The sequence below is a fragment of the Mustela nigripes genome, chromosome 13 (genome assembly GCF_022355385.1).
Source record: "Mustela nigripes isolate SB6536 chromosome 13, MUSNIG.SB6536, whole genome shotgun sequence".
Taxonomy (NCBI): Eukaryota; Metazoa; Chordata; class Mammalia; order Carnivora; family Mustelidae; genus Mustela; species Mustela nigripes.
This window is the reverse complement of record NC_081569.1, coordinates 5,105,139-5,124,635: the sequence shown is the minus strand read 5'-3', so window position 1 is coordinate 5,124,635 and position 19,497 is coordinate 5,105,139. Positions and strand designations below refer to the sequence as shown.

General features: G+C 44.7%; 1 protein-coding gene across 2 annotated transcripts in view; it reads right to left on the bottom strand.

Annotated features, from left to right (window-relative positions):
- Positions 1-19,497, bottom strand: part of BLM (BLM RecQ like helicase) — a 91,049-nt gene continuing 71,552 nt past the window's right edge. Inside the window, exons 17-22 of one of the 2 annotated variants that reach the window (XM_059371531.1) lie at positions 18,078-18,225; positions 9,615-9,814; positions 8,897-9,089; positions 5,626-5,748; positions 3,362-3,563; positions 1-379 (exon numbers count right to left, since the gene is read on the bottom strand). In XM_059371531.1, coding sequence (XP_059227514.1) covers positions 202-379; positions 3,362-3,563; positions 5,626-5,748; positions 8,897-9,089; positions 9,615-9,814; positions 18,078-18,225 — 1,044 coding nt within the window. In that variant the 3' untranslated portion in view covers positions 1-201. Of the gene's footprint in view, positions 380-3,361; positions 3,564-5,625; positions 5,749-8,896; positions 9,090-9,614; positions 9,815-18,077; positions 18,226-19,497 lie in introns of those variants that run through there. The other variant, XM_059371532.1, reaches the window with a different exon arrangement.

Genomic DNA, 19,497 nt, shown 5'->3' with positions numbered 1-19,497 from the left:
TTGCAGCAGCAGCAAATCATGCTTATTCAAAAGAAAACGTTTATTTTAAAAATAAGAACTGTCACCCTAAGCATTTATTTAAATATTAATAGTTATGGGTAAAAATTATAAATGGTCTAACAAAACTAACAGCTTTATGGTCACAGATGGTGAGATGCTGACAAACAAGAAATAAGATCTATGTACATTGAGATCTGGTTGTTATGAGAATGCATACGAAGGCTTAAGAAAAGGTCTATTTATAGGCTTTGGTGGAGCCATAATCCCCAATCTTCTAGGGGCTCCTGATGCTGCTTGAGAACCAGGCACAGATGACTGGGGTCCAAATACGTTGGAGGATCTACTTTTAGAAGATGTCCTTCTGCATGCGGTGGACCCCCTAAAAGGTGACAAAGAAAATCAAAAGGTTAAATAAAACCAGAAGTGAAGAGTCTTGCTCTCAACCTGCGCAGAGTTCTATCATTAGTCTGTGATTTTCCTCACTCTTCCGCGTCTCCGTGCACTTCCTGCCTACAAATGCCCCGTAAGTTTCCTTTACGGTTCAAGGAATAAAGGACTGCTGCCCTTCGCACAATTTTGTTCTCAATTTGTCTCCTTAAAATGGCAAGGGTTGTTTCTTAATTTGGGGACTTGAGACGGACCCCTTGTGCCTGCTCTCCACCCCCACTGCTCACAGCTAATGATGAGACACCTCCCTCTGGACAGCAGAGCCCAGATCCACAGTCCTTGATCTATTATGACCAGGTGAGGAGGTGAAAATACTTTGATTCAAAGTCCCAGATGCTCGGACAACAGACACTGTGGAATTACAGTGCTGGCGCAGCTAAGAGAAAGGTAGCTTTGTGGGTGAGTGGGGAGCAGCGGCAGAGCACGGGGGAACCTCATAGCCGGCCCCCTAGCGCAGGGAAGGTGGCCCACGTAGCTCACCGCGGAGGCACTCGGATCTGGCGCGTGTTGTCGGGCCACGCCGCCAGCAGCTCGCTCTCCGGCCCACTCTCCTCTCCCACTTGCTGCCTTTAAAACCAGCTAAGAAGCCCGGCCACAGCCTGTGACAAAGTCCTGCCAGCACCTCACTTCCCTTACTGACCTGAAGATACCAGCTCTTTTCTCCCTGCTAAGGAAATGCAAGAGAAGAGCCACAAGGCCAGCATCTTACAAGGATAAGAGAAGAAGCCTTTCCAGACTGTGCAGGTTACTCCCCGTGGTTTATAACCAGCCAAGTCGGTGCCCAGAGGTAATCCCTGCAAGTGATCTTCCGCATCTCTGAATGGGGAGGCCAGGGTCTCAGGGCCACCGTCTGGTTAAAGGCATTCTGCTGGCCCATGGGGAAGAGCGCTTTTTCAACATTTTTAAACTCCTGCTTGAGGGCAATACCGGGCAGAGAAGCAGTCTTCAATTTCCCTGTACTGATTTCCTGCTGAGAAATTAAGCCCTGAGCGAAAACCTGCTGTTTACGTTGATTTACAGAATGAGCCAGCAGCGGTCCCTGCCACAGCCGGGCCATCCGAGAGCCCAGAACACAACAGGTTCATTGTGTGTTACTGGGAAGATGTAAAGCTCAGAGGGCGCGTCGCGGAGTTAAGGTTTCTGGCACGCGGCCACGGAATTCTGGGGCTGAGCAGACTCAGCCAGGTGAGCAGCCTGGAAGCTGTGGGAAACCGAGCCCGTGGTTCAGCGGCAACGACACGGATGAAGCAGGGGTAGAAGAGGCTGCTACAAGGGGTCAAAAAAAAAAAAAAAAAAAAAGTTACAAAACTCCCTGGTTTTGGTCAGAAGAGATTAGGAAAGAATCTCATTGTAAACACGCAGGCTAATTAACAACCAGCATTCAAATTGGTACTGGCTTTTGGAGAAGTGTGAGTTTTACTACTTCTTCCTAGATTAGGTTCTAACCCACAGGGCGAAGTGCTTCACTCTTAAAAACAGAAGTTGGAAAAACTGCAAAGGGAGCCAAGGGCAATGAACACTGAAATGTGGTGGGTTCTGCTCCAACGAGTAAGAATGTGAGGATAAGACCTGTGTGTGAGGGGCTCTGCGGACAAGTGCAGAGATGAAAGGCCTCTGGGCAGGTGTGGGTGAGCCAGAGGCCGGTCCTACCTGGGAAACTTGAGACCCGGCCGGGAAAAGCCTCCCACAAGCCTTCCCCAGGCCAGGCCTCAGCTACCTCATCATAAACCCCAGGAGGCTGGACCAGACGCCTTTTAAATCCTCCTCTTACTCTGTGAGCTCCTGAGCAAGTGAGTATTTCCCAAAAGAGAGGAATAAATGAGGAAAATGAGAAAATGTCCCCACTGAAGAACATCTGCTGGTCACTTGCGCACTAAAAACCACAAAATGAAACTAACATTTACTAATGCCTTTAATTTCTGTACCCTGGCAGAAGGATTAGCACATACAAGATGTTTGTTTATGGACTTAACAAGAAAATGACAATTTGGTAACATTTGCCTTCCTTTCTCTTCCCCCACTCGATTTTTGTTTTTTTATTACCCAGAAGGAAAAGAGGTAGAAAAACTGCGAAAGAAAAACACAATAGCTTGCAAAAGTTTGCTGAGGACTTGCTTCCTTTCTCCTGTAAGCATTTCCGTTATATTATGTGGTTACTTGGGGGCCACATTCTCTAGGCTGACGGGGTGGTCCTGATCCTGCCAGACCTTGCTCACCTACAGGGCACAGGCAGTGCAATTATGAAGACAAAAGAAGTACTGCACAGATCATCAGCCAGGACCTGACAGGTCCTTGTGCGCCGCCAGCCCACCAGTGTGCAGGGAGCACGCCAAAGCCACCGCATCCCAGCCCTGGGGCCAGGCAAAGGTGGGAGATGGGAGGTGGGAGCCATTCATGCAGCCCCTGGAGGCCTGGCTTAACTGACCCCAGGTTGGGAGGTCGGTTCTCCCAGGTCTCACCACAGGGCAGGGAGCTTTGGCAGGGAGCGTGCGGGGCCGCAGATGCCGCAGCAGAGAAAGCAGAGTGTAGCAGTACAATGGGATCATAAAAGCAACGGGGAAACAAAAGCCTTTGTTTACTCAGCTAGTACAGGATTCATAACATACTAGGTGGAAAAGAACCTGAAGGAGAGTGATTACAAAGAAAAAAACTTTTTTTCAAAGGTAATGTCAAAACTGGAGACATTTTTGCAAAGTAGAAAACTTGAGTGATCATCAACTTAGGAGTAGAGATTTTAAAAATCTAAAACAAATGTTTCTGTTTTGGATTCAGTCTTAGTCATCATTCCATTAACTAGAGGCAACATTTAACAATGGCTTATTTTAATAATGCTTCAGAGCAAATCCGAGCCATGGGGCTTTTGTCCTCTCTCCCGGACGAACCCACCGCCCGTGGTCCATGGGGCAGGACCTACCCTTTGGTCTTGGAGCCACCAAAGCCAGTTTTCCTCCTCTTAGGCCTTTGGGAGGCTGACATCCTCTTCCTCTTTCTTTCATTTTTGGTTTTATTCATAAAGTAGTGAGAAGATATGGGCGTTTCCTCATCAAACTCTTCGGGGCCGTTTTTTCTGGTGCCCCTGCTGCTGCCCGGGCTTCTCAGCGGGGAACCGTCATCAGCTACAAGTGGACAGTGCAGATGTTTGTCCCTGATGGTGCGCTGGCCCAGGAGCCATGACGGTCCATGGGGAGGACCACCACCAGGGGGGCAGTTGGGCTGACACCCAGCTCCTTTCCTGGGGGCCTCCTGTCACCTGGGTTCAGTAATTCCACAAGAATGGAAGATTTCTTGATGTCAGGGGACTCTGCCAGAGTCCTCAATGGAAATTTACTTTTAAAGTAATGAGATCAGAATTTATTAAAGAAACCTATGATAATCTCTCTTTTTAAAAGTAAGCTCTATGCCCAATGTGGGGCCTGAACTCACAGCCCTAAGACCAAGAGTCACATGTTCCACCACCTGAATCAGCCAGGCACCCCAGAAATTTGTAAAAGTTTAACTTAACTAAGGACATCAGGTGTGGCTCATACTCTGTCATACACGGCCTGTGTCCGTATTATCGTTTGGGAGTTAATCCTGTGAAGCTCTTTGAAAAGTATAAAGGTATATAAAAGACAATTTTATTTATAATTTAACACATCCTAAAAAAAAAAAAAAAAGAGCCCAATATAAGGGAAACAACCGACTATGCTCTGTACCTCATCTTGAACAACAGTTATGCAGTAAACATGTGCCAGAAAACCCTAGGCCCTATTATACTCTTCAAAGACAAAAAAATGCTTCTTTATGTTATGGTTCGGAACATATCACATACTCTGCAGGAAATGGGTTGCTACAAAAGCACTAGTTTGCAAAGAAGGTGGTAATTTCCACGAGGTACTGGCACCCTAAGGCACCTAAAAAGCAGGAAATCTTCCCCTGGGTCATGGGGACCCCAGCTCCATTCTCCCAAGGAAGGTATTTCCCGGCTGGTTGGGCTCCCCCTCGGGCTACCCGCCTGCCTGGCAGGAAGGGGTCTAAGCTGTGGGACTGCAGAGTCCGTCCAACACTGGTTCACACGGGGAGCTGTCATCCCGTCATCCTAGCTGTGGGACTTGGCACTAAAAAGGCTGTGAAATGGGGTGTTGTGAGGACGGAATGATACAAAACAGGCAAAGCTCTTGGCACGGTGTCTGTCCCTCAGTAAGTGGGAGCGATCATCACCACACTGTGGGCTGTTTCCACAGAGCATCCCGTCTTATGTGGGCAAAAATCCCCTTCCAAACAAGTTACTACACTAAACAAATGTTAAGTCCCTACCAATATTCAAAGCAAGGCTCTTAATGGAATAATTACCACACAGAGGAATTTATAAAAACCTCGCTTTTCAGCATTTTGTTAATGGGTAAAAAATGGAGGAGGAGGGACACAACTTGAAAGAAATGCGCACTCATTCCTCATTCTGCTTATCTTTCCCATCAGCCTTGGGAAGAAACCCCTGCCGTCTATTACACAAACAGAAGAATCATTGAACTTGGCCCGTCCGTTGTCTTACTGCAGGGCAATATGTGGGAGGAGGGCATGGGACCTCGCATCTCCTACAAGAGCTCCGTCTTGAGCTTCTCATGGTTCATGCTGTCTGTAGCTCAGTGAGGGGCTCACAGTGAGGGGCTCCATGGCCGGCCCACTGTAACCCGCGGGACTGTCTACTAGCGACGCCCTCAGTTGGGCAGATTCTCTCGGATAACGATGATTATCTAGCATTCCAATTGCGTTCATTTTCCCAAAACATTTAAACTCCACTCTTAAATTTTATCTTTAGACATGCTTGTCAGATAACATGTCCCTCCCACAGATAAGGAAACCAAGCACAAAGAAGTTACTTGTGGCCTGCCACAGCTAGCAGAGTCGAGACAGGATTCCCTGGGCACTTGCCTTAACAGAACTGGAGCTCCTGGGCCCAAAGTCCTCCTCTGGGTCCTACTAGCAGGTTGAGTCACTGGCCTTCCTGGGGGGCGGGGCTAAGTGCCAGTGTCCTCCAAGAGTTGCCTGGAACAGCACAGGGGCTGCTCTGTACTTGAACGTCAGTGTGACAAGGTGGAGGAAGCGTTAACACAATCCAGAAACCACAAAAGTCTAATCCAGTGGGATGCACTGCTTAACATTCAAACAGGCTTCAAGAAAGTTAGCTGTATACCGTACCTGGCAATGTCCACCCAGAGTACTTCTGTAATACTGAAATCACTTCGGCACCGTATTTTTCCAGTTTATCTTCAGTAACACCATCAATCTGAAGCAAAACCTCAGGATCAGAAGATAAAGATTCTGTGTATGGGCATAAAATTAGGAATTTAAATTACCACCCATAGAAAACCCACTGAATTCACGCTCATTCACTCATTCAGCACATGCCTGTGAAGCGCCAACTAACTGCAGGGCACCAGGCACAAGGGCCAATTTTCTAACAGGCAGTTGGTGCCAACAGAGGCAGGCGACAGGCCCTGAGGACGGGAGCCCATCATGCAATTGCAGCAGCAGAGGCGCTAAGTCAGGGCAGAGGGGGGCAGACAGAGAAGGGTGTGTGTAGGGGGGACTGGAGGCGGGTACCTGTGCTACGGGTCTCAGAGTTTAACCAGACTTTGCTCCCGCCCGCTGATGTTCCCTGTTTTCGGAGAACGCCCACATTTGTCTTTCCAGCTCCGAGTGCTCCCCAGCACTCCAGACATGGATCTCCTCTTCCAGAAGCCCATAACTGAATTTGTACTCCACCCCCAACCCAAACCCGTGCTTCCTCCAGTCTCTCTGCCATGTGGGGTGAAGCAAGTCCTTGGACGGGAACAAGTGGGCCATTAAGAGTCCTCAGTGTACAGATGGCCCATCAGTCTTGCAGCTAGACAAGCCTGTCGTTTTAAAGACTGCTCTGGCTGCCGCATGGAAAATGACCTGTCAGGGAGAGAGGAAACTGTGACCGGGCAGGAGCCCCTTCGGGAGCAGGCCAGGATGCGGGAACTACAGTCGGGCAGGGCACGTGGACGGAAGAGAGAGACCCATATTTCAGAGGCTGGGTCTGCGGGATCTGTCGAGGCACTGGCTCTGGGGAGTGAGGAAGTGACAATTCCTACTCTTTGAGCAAATAAAGGGCAGATCTCAAATTTGTAATTTTCACATAATTTCTGTGTTTAGAGGAGAAGGAAGAGACCTGTGGGACAGACCAGTAGGTTTATGGAGGGTTAATGAAAGATGACGTTGGGCAGGCAAGCAGAAATCTGTCCCTCTTCGAGAAACTGGTGGCGTTTCAGCGAACTTTGTGGAAGATTAAATTTGTCTCCCATTCCTATCTGGAGTTACAGACCAGGCAGGGAACTCACTAATAGCCTAGGCACAAAATGCTGTATTTTCTTGACATGCACTGCTCCACACTGTGCCATTCCCAAGGTCCAGATGCATCCGACAGGGGCCGCTGGCCGAACAGCTGCCACCACCCGTGTGTGTGAGGCCTCGTCCTGGCTGGCCGTGCTGTGGGCGCCTCAGCAGTGTCCTGAGTGCCCCACGCAATGTTGGTCAGAAGATTAGACTGTGAAGACACTGGAGAAGTGACCGTGATGCAGAAAAGCTCAGGGTCATGGGGAAGGGATTTGGCATGAATAAAGCAGGTATCTGCCTTTGAGGAAAAGGCCACGATTCCATGAGCCACAACCAAGTGCTTAACAGGACCTGAAAAGGATGCCCATAGCCAATGGGGCAGCAGGACATCTGCGTCCCCGAGAGCTGTGCGGCCTCCTGCAGATGCTTTCTGGCACCCTTGGAGAAACGCCACCATCACATCAGAGTAGCTGACTGGCGGATTTGGTTAAATTGCTGGGGAGAAGAGTGGAGTGCTAAAAAGGCTGTGCCACTAACACTCTCAACGACACAAGGGAGGGGCGCCTGGATGGCTCAGTGGGTTAAAGCCTCTGCCTTCAGCTCAGGTCATGATCTCAGGGTCCTGGGATTGAGCCCCACATCGGGCTCTTTGCTCGGCAGGGGAGCCTGCTTCCCCCTCCCTCTTTCTCTGCCTGCCTCTCTGCCTCCTTGTGATCTCTGTCAAATAGATAGATGAAATCTTAAAAAAAAAAAAAAAAAAAAGACACAAGGGAAAGACACATATAGCCAAGGCCACAAATGGTTCCCGAGAGCCAGGTTTTGGATATGAATTTCTCTAAGTACCTAAATCAACTTGCTATGATTTTATGCGATTTTTATATATGCACAGAGTTATATACAATAAGAAATCTGTATTTAAGTAAATCAGAAACAATTTTTTTCCATAAAAGCACTGTGTCACTGTTTAATTAGCACAATGTTTTCTCTCTTAATAGTCCAGAAAATAGCAGTCTCTGAAAACAGACAGCATCTCAGAGCTGATGAGACGCTGTGATGACCCAGGGTGGTAGGAATGGGAACAGAAGAGAGAGGAGGTGTGGATCATGAGATTTTATGAAGGAAGAATGCAGAAGGCAATGTGTACATTAACCAGTCAACTATGTGAGGGACTTACTTTACTTCTCAGGGGCTTTCTTATTAGGATTCTGGGTGGAGCTGTCAGAAGCTATGGAAATGACTATGGTCGTAATAAATAGCTATGGAAATAACTTAGGTCAGCTGAACTCAAGATAAGCAGTGTGCCAGATCTGGGTTCAAAGAAGCATGAAACATAAGGAATGTAGCTCCTCATTGCATAGACATCCGTACTTAACATAGCCAAACATCATAAAGCAGGCAGATAATGAAGACAAAATCAATGAGTGACACAGCAGGTATTACAGATTACAATTATCCACATCCTAACATCCAGCATTAGAGGGAGAAGTATAAAATTAAAATTATACTGTGTCCAAATAACATAGTACTGTATATGTCTTATTATTATTATCGTTTAAAAAGATTTTATTTACTTATCAAAGAGAGACAGCACAAGCTAGGGGAGCAGCAGGCAGAGGCAGAGGGAGAAGCAGGCTCCCTACTGACCAGGGAGCCTCATGCAGGACTTGATCCCAGGATCCTGGGATCGTGACATGAGCTGAAGGCAGCAGCTTAACTCACTAAGCCACCCAGGTACCCCATATTTCATCTCAAGTTTAAGTTGCTTCTTTGAGGGACACCTGGGTGGCTTAGTGGGTTAAAGCCTTGGCCTTCAGCTCAGGTCATGATTCCAGGGTCCTGGAATCGAGCCCCGAATCGGGCTCTCTGCTCAGCAGGGAGCCTGCTTCCTCCTCTCTCTCTCTGCCTGCCTCTCTGCCTACTTGTGATCTCTGTCTGTCAAATAAATAAATAAAATCTTTTAAAAAAAAGTTGCTTCTTTGAGCTTTCAATTTAGAGATTAAATTAAAATAACGAAAATAAACCAAGCAAGATCTATGCTCTTAAAATGTTCCTTAGCCAGATTAACTTTTGGCTTATTAATTCATGCCACGTAACAGAAGACCATATGTACCTGCAAGCTTCTTGAGAGTGACAGTATTAAAGATATTAAAGTAGTGGACACCAAAAACTTTTCCCAGAGATTTGCAGACTTCTGTCAGTTCTCCAAGACACTTCTTCACCACCTCTTCCCTTTGAGATATCTTTGCTTCTAAAGCTTTCTGTTTTTTCACACTGCTGGAATTTTCTGTTTCCATAAAGTCTACCTTTGTGAGAGAGAAAGTGATCACAGGAGTGGGTACACGCACACTTGTATCCAAATATAAGCTTCATTTAATTCTTACTTGCATTTGCATGGGTTTTTTTTCTTTCTTTCTTTCTTTCTTTTTTTTTTTTTTTTGGTATTTCTGTTATGCCAAGCAGCTATAGCAAACGCCTCACGAACAAGGGCTGTGGATTCCTCATCTTTCCATCTCCAGTGCCTGGCACAGAACAGCTTCTTGATAAATGTTTACCTAATGAATGTATGATGATTCAGAGACCAGACGACCCAACGGAATTTGCTCTGACAGCTACTACATTACTTGGGTTCGATTTTAAGCTCTTTCCAAATTAAGGGGAACAGAGTACATTCATGTAGGACAGTATATATAAATTCAATATCCATAAGCTTTGGAGAAGCCCCTCTAATTTGCAGTAGTTTGGAGAAGCCCCTCTAATTTGCAGTAATATATTTTTTTGCCCACTCACTGTAAGATAATTAAATAAAATAAACATTTAAAATATCCTACCTTTAAATGCCCATTTAGGACAGTTTGGGCTTTATTTCCTGGCATCACATAGGCAATTGGTTGGTCATTGGCATTGATATATAAGTCTTCATCCAAAATCTTGTCAAGTATCAATTTTTTAAAAAGTCTTTCAGCATTGTGTCGTGAATAAGTAGATCCCTTTCCAAATATCCCCGACTGAATTTTTGCACTCTTACTCCCTGGTAAGGAGGCCCAAGGAGTTAGATTAGTAAATGTAGGTATGTCAGAAGCCTCCAGTAGGAGAGGCTGAAAAAGTCATTTATGGACAGGTCTGGATAAATGGAGTGGATAATCTGTGCCACAGGAAAGCCCATGGCACAAACATACCCATTTCCATAAAGTGAGAATATCTGAGTAGAACTCTAAAATTTCTATGGTTATATATACTTTTCCTCATCTTTTTATAACACAGATTGAACAAAAACAGCAGCAAAATAAAGCTTATCACTTTAGGATGTTGCACTTACAACTTCTAAAATTACATTAGAGCAAAGAAATCAAAGAGAGGGTTACATAACTCAAAGCACTTCGTATCTCTGTGCTACATTAAGATAACAGTGCATTACTGATCTCCTTACAGAAAAATTTGGACATTTTCACAAATGCTATCTCTGGTCCTGTACTGAAACTCGTGTGTGGTCCAATTATTTAAGCCCATTCTTTCTGTGACCCTCACGGAGGAAGCCTTGATAGAGTATAAGACAAAAACACATCACTCCAGGAGACTGCCTCCTTCCTTCCTCTTCCTATTGGTTGAAAGCACTGCACTGGCCTGGATATCTGGTCTCCTATCCAATCTGCTTTAATTATTAATGTCTTCATTGTAAACATAATTTCATTACAGCAATCTACTTAAGAAGCCTCGTGACGCTGATTATAATCGGAATTAACAGTTACTCTGTAAAGCTTTAGTTCTATTTTAAGAGTTCCAAATAATTACATTATTGTAAATGTCAGATGGCTTCTGGTCATCTATGCCCCATGATTCAAGGTTTCCTTCCTTCAAGTGGTTTGAATCCCTGAAATGTCACATCACAGGACCAGCCCTAGAGCTGGCAGTAACTAAGAAAGCTGGAAAAACAAATAAACAACAAAAAGGTGTGTGTGTGTGTGGGAGCTGCTTGTGAGTCTGAGCCCCAAACTGGTTGTAGAGGTCACTAAAATAAATAAATAAATAAATAAATAAATAAATGAATAAATGATTAAAAAAAAAAAAAAAGCTAAACACAATCTTCTTAACATGAAAGAGATAGTGAGGAACTAGGTATGCCAGAACACTGTTTGATTCAGTAATCTTCCTGGGAATCTACATGAAACGAGCAATCACAGGTGCAGCTGAAGGTGTATTTAAAAGGCTATTTATCACATCATCATGTATAACAGAAAAACATGTCCTTAAATAAGACTAGTTAAGGGGCGCCTGGGTGGCTCAGTGGGTTAAGCCGCTGCCTTCGGCTCAGGTCATGATCTCAGGTCCTGGGATCAAGTCCCACATCAGGCTCTCTGCTCGGCAGGGAGCCTGCTTCCTCCTCTCTCTCTGCCTGCCTCTCTGCCTACTTGTGATCTCTGTCTGTCAAATAAATAAATAAAATCTTAAAAAAAAAATAAGACTAGTTAAAATACAGCTCATCAATATGATAAAATATAAATTACTAAAAGCTATAATAAAAAAGTTAAATAATGCTTGTATCTTGTTATGTAGAAATGATATAAATTATATGTACAGTATGATAAATATGTGATTGTGAATAAATACACATTAAAATAATAGCGCTTTTTTCCCGAGTTAGTTTTATTTTCTACATATTGCAATGTGGAGTGATCACGCATCACTCCTGTAATACATTATTTTATCTGCAACCTCTTGTTCCTCCTGACCCTGAATGAGGTCCAAACTCAAAGGCAAGAATCCAGACCGGGGGTGTGTGTGGGGGGACGGGCGCCTGGGTGGCTCAGTCAATTAAGTGTCTGCCTTCGTCTCAGGTCATGATCTCAGGGTCCTGGGGAGTCCTGGGATCCAACCTCACATGGGCTCTGTGCTCAGCAGGGAGTTTGCTTCTCCTTCTTTGTCCCTCATGCTGTCTCTCTCAAATAAATACAATCCCCCAAACAAAACAAAACAAAATGCCCTGGTGGCTCAGTTGGTTAAGTGTCTGCCTTCGGCTCAGGTTATGATCCCGGGTCCTGGGATGGAGCCCAGAGGTGGGCTCCTTGCTGGGAGCCTACTTCTCCCTCTCCCTCTGCCCTTCCCCAGCTCATGCTCTCTCTCTCTGCTTAAAAAAAAAAAAAAAATTCAGAAAGGGAAGACCAACACTAACAGTTGCTTTTGTCTGGAGGAAAGAGCAGGTCCAGAAGGAAGAGCTGAGGAACTGAGTAAACCACATTCCTACACCAGTCTAGGCTATTAATGTTTTAAAAAATAAATGCACCTATTAATTGCTTTATCTATTTTTTAAATTAAAGTGAGGCATGTACATGGGAAAAATAAAATGTAGTACAGAAAGGTTTAGGATGAAAACCAACATTCCTCTGTCCCATCCTTCTTCCCTCCCCCACCTTCCACTCTTTTGGAATGCAATCATTTTTTTTTTTTTTTAAAGATTTTATTTATTTATTTGACAGAGATCACAAGCAGGCAGAGAGGCAGGCAGAGAGAGAGGGAAGGAAGCAGGCTCCCGGCTGAGCCAGAGAGCCCGATGCGGGGCTCGATCCCAGGACCCTGTGATCATGACCTGAGCCGAAGGCAGCGGCCCAACCCCCCAAGCCACTCAGGCGCCCCTTTTCTTAAATTTTAATTTTCAGTAATCTCAACCCCCAGTGTGGGGCTTGAACTCAGGACCCTGAGATCCAGAGTTGTGCTCTTCCTGGGGTGCCTGGGTGGCTCAGTGGGTTAAGTGTCCGATTTCGGCTTAGGTCATGATCCCAGGGTCCTGGGACCGAGCGCCGCACTGGGATCCCTCCTCTGTGGGGAGCCTGCTTCTCACTCTGCCTGCGGCTCCCCTGCTTGTACTCTCTCTTCTTTGTCAAATAAAATAAAACCTTAAGGACAAATCTCTATCTATCTATGTATGAACATGAGTTGTGCTCTTCCCTATTGCGCCAGTTGGGTGCCCAAAGCAGTAATTTTTTTTTTTTAAGATTTTATTTATTTGAGAGAGAGAGAGACAGCGAGCACGTGAGCATGGTGTGCAGGCAAGGCCAAAAGCGTGGGGAGGAGCAGAGAGGTATGGAAAGCAAGAAGGAAAGACTCCCTAGCAGACTCAGGAGCCCATCTTAGGGCCCGGAGATCAGGACCTGAATGGAAACAAAGAGTCAGGTGCCTAACCAGCTGAGCCAGCCAGGCACCCTGGCAGAGTCCTGTTTTTTGTTTTTTAAAAAAGATTTTATTTATTTGTGAAAGAGAGAGAGAAAGAAAGAGAGCACAAGCAGGGAAGTGGTAGGCAGAGGGAGAAGCAGGCTCCCCCCTGAGCAAGAAGCCACACACGGGACTTGATCCCAGGACTCTGGGATCAAGACCTGAGCCAAAAGCAGACGCTTAGCAACTGGGCCACCCAGGCATTCCCAGAGTCCTGTTTTATTTTTTTTTTTATTTTTTTTTTTTTTAAAGATTTTATTTATTTATTTATTTGACAGAGAGAGAGATCACAAGTAGGCGGAGAGTCAGGCAGAGAGAGAGAGAGAGAAGCAGGCTCCCGCCGAGCAAAGAGCCCGATGCGGGGCTTGATCCCAGGACCCTGAGATCATGACCTGAGCCGAAGGCAGCGGCTTAATCCACTGAGCCACCCAGGCGCCCCCCCAGAGTCCTGTTTTAAATAGCTTTTGTTTTCAGCTCTTCCCGTGGCCACCTCCGCAAGGAACTCAAAACTCTTGCTGTCACTCCCCCAGCCAGCTCTACCACCTGCCATTTACCCATGACCCCCCACCCTGCTATGAAAGATGAGGCTTCATCTCATAGACACTACTCCCTACACTTCACCTCGACCCAAACTTGGCTAGTTATATAATATGGGTTAATCTACTGATAATTTTGTAACTTTAGTTTTATTTATTTTTAAAAGATTTTATTTATCTGACAGAGAGAGAGAGAAAGAGAGAGAGCACAAACAGGGGAATTGGCGAGCAGAGGGAGAGGGGGAAGTAGGCTCCCCTCCAAGCAAGGAGCTTGATACAGGGCTCGATCCCAGGACCCTGGGATCATGACCCAAGCCAGACGCTCCACCCAGATGACCCTATTTTGTAACTTTAGACAGAACTTCTGGTTCCTCTCTACCTTTTACATAAGAGGTTATTAGCACCCCAAGCCTTCCGAGTGCTCCCCCTTTTGTTTATTGTACCTTTATTTTTACATCATTAAGATGAACACATCTTGTCTTGTTCCCTAAATGTATTTCAGTCCATACGTTGCCTCTAACTGTTGCAGTTTGTCAGCAGTGTTTATGATAGGTTTCCTTCCCCACACAGAAGGTCCTGACTCCTGTGTAACCCTCAAGAGAATGTCTACCGCACCCAGAAGACTGGATTGCTTTCGGGGGCTTATCAATTACTCAAAATTGTATAACAACTTCCCTTGTTTTACATTTGACCTTGGCTCTCTTTGTATAATCTTTCCCATGGGATTTCTAAACGTCTTTCTCCTTCTGTTGAGAATTAACATTTGCATTCTTTACTGTCATAAAAAAAATTTCATTTCTTATTCCTTCTCACATTGCTTGGGACCTGTTTTTCTTGACTTTGTTAAAACCTGTACGGACAGCTTACTGGACCTGCTACATACCCGTGGATCCGGGCCTCCTTCTCCCTGGACCCATGGGTCAGCTCCTCTGTTTATGGTATCACTCTCTTTGCCTTCTGGGCTCTAGTCACTGATATTAATCACAGGTTTGGCTTTGGTTTCTTTCTTCCAAAGTTTTCAGGATTATCTTGGAATGGGTCCAGAATATGCCACTGTGGCATAAAAATTATTTTGAGCAGAAGGCATCAGAGTTCCTGGAACCTCTTATCTGCAATAAAAAAGCAGACCCCCCCCCCCCCCAATTGTCATAAATTCTCTCCCTGGAAGCAACTGAAGAAGACTGATTCTTACTTATCATCAGGGATGAGAAGTCTCCATACCATTCCTAAACACTGTAACAAAACTATCCTATCTCCCTCTCATCTATTCTCCTAAGGGCCCTTATCTTTCCAAAACACCATTTGTTTTCCCATAAGTGTTCTTCTCCCCCTCCCTTTCCATTATTTTTTTTTCCCTCCCTTTCCATTATTAAGATGGTATATAAGCCTCAATTTTAATTGGTCCTTTTAGTCACATTTTTATGAAATCTGTCGTTTGTCAGTTTAATTCACAGGCCCCCAACCACTAAATCTAACAGGATGGAGGAAAAGTTTTTCCTCCCCAACATCATTTTATTCTTGTTATTCTCAAATCTCATAAAGCATCTCCTTTGGCATTCAGTGGACGTTTTAATCTGAAGGTCTTTTTCTCTTTCACTCAGGGATATTTTCTCTTATCATTGATTTGATAACTCCATCTCTTTATTTTCTAATTCAAAAATTTTTTGTCAGATTTCACATCTCCTAAGAACTAACCTATATTTTTCCTTATATTTTCCATATATCTTTTTGCTTAGGTCTTAGAAAACGCTGACATTACCTTTCAACATTTTCACTAAACTTACTTTGTCAATCATTAAAAAAAAATTTTTTTTAAAAGATTCTATTTATTTATTTGAGAGAGAGAGAGAGAGCACAAACCAGGAAGTGAGGCAGAGGGAGAGGGAGAAGCAGGCTCTCGCCTGAGCAAGAAGCCCGATGTGGGGATCAAACCCAGGACCTGGGATTGTGACCTAAACTGAAGGCAGGATAGTTAACCCACTGAGCCACCGAGGTGCTCCAGTCATTTAAATTTTTTTTTTTTTTAATTTTGTTTATTTATTTATTTGACAGACAGAGATCACAAGTAGGCAGAGAGGCAGGCAGAGAGAGAGGAGGAAGAAGGCTCTCTGCTCAGAGAGCCTGATGTGGGGCTTGATCCCAGGACTCTGGGATCTTGACCTGAGCCGAAGGCAGAGGCTTTAACCCACTGAGCCACCCAGGCGCCCCTCATTTAAAAATTTTAACAGCTCTTGGAACGCCTGACTGGCTTAGTCGGAGGAGCCTGTGACTTCTGATCTCAGGGTTGTGAGTTTGAGCCCCATGTTGGATGCAGAAATTACTTAAAAATAAAAAACTAAAGAGATGAATAAATAAAAATTTTAACAGTTCTTTCTCATTCTTTGTTTCTTTTCTGTAACATTCTATTGTTACTTAAGTCTTGGTGAAGATTCTAAATTAGGAGTTTCTCCTCTATACCTCCTAAAGCTACTGCTTACTTTCTAAATTTTCTTTATCCCCAGGGTCAAATAGTTACTTGGTTTCTCTTGGTTGTCAAGTTGTACTTAACCTTCAGGGATCAGGTTAAACTTTTAAGGTGGATTTCCTCTGTTACTTAAAAAAATTTTTTTTAAAAGCTTTTTTTTTTTTTTTTAAAGATTTTATTTATTTATTTGACAGAGAGAAATCACAAGTAGGCAGAGAGCCAGGCAGAGAGAGAGAGAGAGGAGGAAGCAGGCTCCCTGCCGAGCAGAGAGCCCGATGCGGGACTCGATCCCAGGACCCTGAGATCATGACCTGAGCCGAAGGCAGCGGCTTAACCCACTGAGCCACCCAGGCGCCCCTTTTTAAAAGCTTTTATTTACTTATTTTGGTGAGAGGGAAGTATGAGTGCACGGTGGGGAGGAACAAAGGGAGAGAGAATTTTACGCAGACTCCCCACTGAGCTCACAGCCTGACACGGGGCTCGATCTCATGACCCTGAATTCACGATCTGAGCCGAAACCAAGAGTCAGATACTTAACTGACTGAGCCACCCAGGTGCCCTTCCTCTGTTATTTTCTATCTATTTCCCCTCAAATTCCTCCCCTGAATGGGAATATTCAGGTTTGCTTTAGGGTGAGTGGGTGGCCTAGGTGGTCCCCAAATGCTACTCAGGGGTTCTGGCCCCTAACTCAGCTTCCCTTCTATTCCTCACAGTGTTCATTTTTGTTCTAGAATCAATTTCAGGCTGGCATTTGATGCAGTTCTTTCCTCCTATTTGGCTCCCCTGCTTTCTTCACTCCCATCCCGTGGACCTGTAGACTCACTCTGAGGCCTGATAATGGAATTCTGCCTGGTCAAGCACCACCCCCCGCCACGATTCTCACTTTACATTCATTCTGCAGGTGGCTTACTGTATTTCATTCCACTTGTCACCATGTTTCTATTTCCTAAAAGATTTGAAATATCTTGAATCTGGTGATGTCTCTTCTCTGGTTCTCTTTGCCTCAATGAAGTGAATCCTCATTTTCTTTCCTATTATTTAAATAGGGCCTCTAACAAACAAAGAAGAAGGTATCCTTTTGCTCAAGCTGCCATCTGGAACTGGAAATCACTCAATAGGTAATTTTCTTTCTTTCTTTTTTTTTTTTTTAATTTTATTTATCTATTTGACAGACAGAGACCACAAGCCGACAGAGAGGCAGGCAGAGAGAGAGGGAGAGGGAGCCTGCTGGCTCCCCACTGAGCAAAGAACCCGATGCGGGGCTCGATCCCAGGACCCCGGGATTATGACCCGAGCCGAAGGCAGAGGCTTTAACCTACTGAGCCACCCAGGCGCCTCTCAACAGGTAATTTTCCAAGCAAGTTATATTTCACTCATTCAGATGAAATTGTATATGCTTTAATATTTTCTTTGTATTTATTATTACTATTATCTTTATAGTCGTATAGTTGACATATAATATTTCATCAGTTTCAGCTGTACAACACAGTGATTCAACAATTCTGTACGTTATGTATGCTCGGCAGTCATGTTATCACAATGTCACCGACGACATTTCCTATCCTGTCCTTCTCATTCCCATGACATACTCACTTCATAACTGGAATTTTGTACCTCTTAATCCCCTTCATCCATTGTGCCCTATTATTTGCTTTTCTGAATGTGAAAACCTCACATTAGGAACATATAAATTCTATACAACGATTGTTACAATTCATTAAAGCTAACTTTCTTTCATTACTCGAAAAAGTTTTATTCTGAAATCTTTAATTTCTATAAGAAAACAGGCAAGAGATTTTTTTCTATGTACTTGTGATAAATTCTTTAGATGTTCAATTTTATTTTTAAAAATATTTATTTATTTGAGAGAGAAAGAGCGCATGCCTACACGAGCAAGCACACAGAGGCAGAGGGAGAGGTAGAAGCAGGCTCCCCACTGAGCAGGGAGCCTGATGCGGGGCTCAATCCCAGGACTCTGGGACTGTGACCTGAGCCAAAGGCAGATGCTTAACAGACTGAGCCACCCAGGTGCCCCTAGATGTTCAACTTTAATTGTTATAACTCAAACAATAAAAAAGATAACTTACCCAAGAAAATGTCGACGAGCATATTCATAGTAAATCTCCCAGAAGGACCCATGTGGTTTTTATTTCTTGTTCCTTGTGATGAACTATGTTCTTGAACAAATCTTACAATATTTTTTACATCATCGGTCACATCTCTTGTCTTATAATCCTGTGAGTAAGAAGAGATTACCTTCTGCTGTAATTAAGATGATACTGAGATCACTAAGGTTTCATACTGTGATAGTCTCATAACAAACAATTTCCAGTCCAAAACCAAGATCCAAACCCAAACTTCAAATGTTCTTTCTTTTCTAAGCTCTTACATTAACCTTAACCTTGTGTCTAGGACATTAGCACGACCACATCTATGTCATTACTGGGTTATAGACATACATCTCAGTCTTTCAATTGCCCAACAGCATGCTGTGGGGAGGAACATCCTTTCTTCCTTTTCAAGCCCTTCACACCCTCTAGATCAGTGCTCTGACACTTAGATGGTGATTCCTGGGATAAAAACACTGTCCAACCATGCAAATCTGGGAGTTCTGATCGCTTATGGGGTTTGATCGCTTATGGGGTGTCACAGTCAACCCTTTTAATGATCTCCTGTTAGTTTCCTTTTTCCTTCTCCTCACTGGTCTGAAAACTCAGCTTACTTTTTAAAGCCCCCATTACTATATGATCTGTCTGCTTTCTTTTATTTATTATTTTTTTTTTTAAAGATTTTATTTATTTATCAGAGAGAGAGGGGGGGAGAGAGCGAGCACAGGCAGACAGAATGGCAGGCAGAGGCAGAGGGAGAAGCAGGCTCCCCGCTGAGCAAGGAGCCCAATGTGGGACCCGATCCCAGGACGCTGGGATCATGACCTGAGCCGAAGGCAGCTGCTCAACCAACTGAGCCACCGAGGCGTCCCTGTCTGCTTTCTTTTAGCCTAGATCTCCAAACTAGCAATACTAACCAGCCACTGTTCTAAAAAGCAGCATCATACTTCTGGCCTCAGTCTACGGAGCCTCCTCACGGTCTAACCCTTGTTCTTCTGCCACAATCTCACGACCTCAAGACTAACAGGTTTCTGGTCTTATTCTAACAGCTGGTATTGATTCTGAGACTCTATCCAGAACCATCACAAAACAGTGCTCTGTCATTCTCTCCAACACCATCCCTGCCCTAATTCTTGGTGACTCAGGGGACAGATGATCCTCCCATCTTGGCCTCTGGCATCTTGATCTCCTCTGCCCCAGTAACCCCATCTTCCACGTATGCCAGCCACTCCCTTGATCACACCTACCACCTTGGACTCACTAAAATCAGCAACCCCTTCATTCTCTGAATGCCCCTTCATGCCATCTCGTATATTCTGATCCCCACAGCCCACTGGGCCTGCCTATCCGCTCGTTCCCGTCCTTGCACGCTCCCCGGAGTCAGCGTGGATTCCACAGC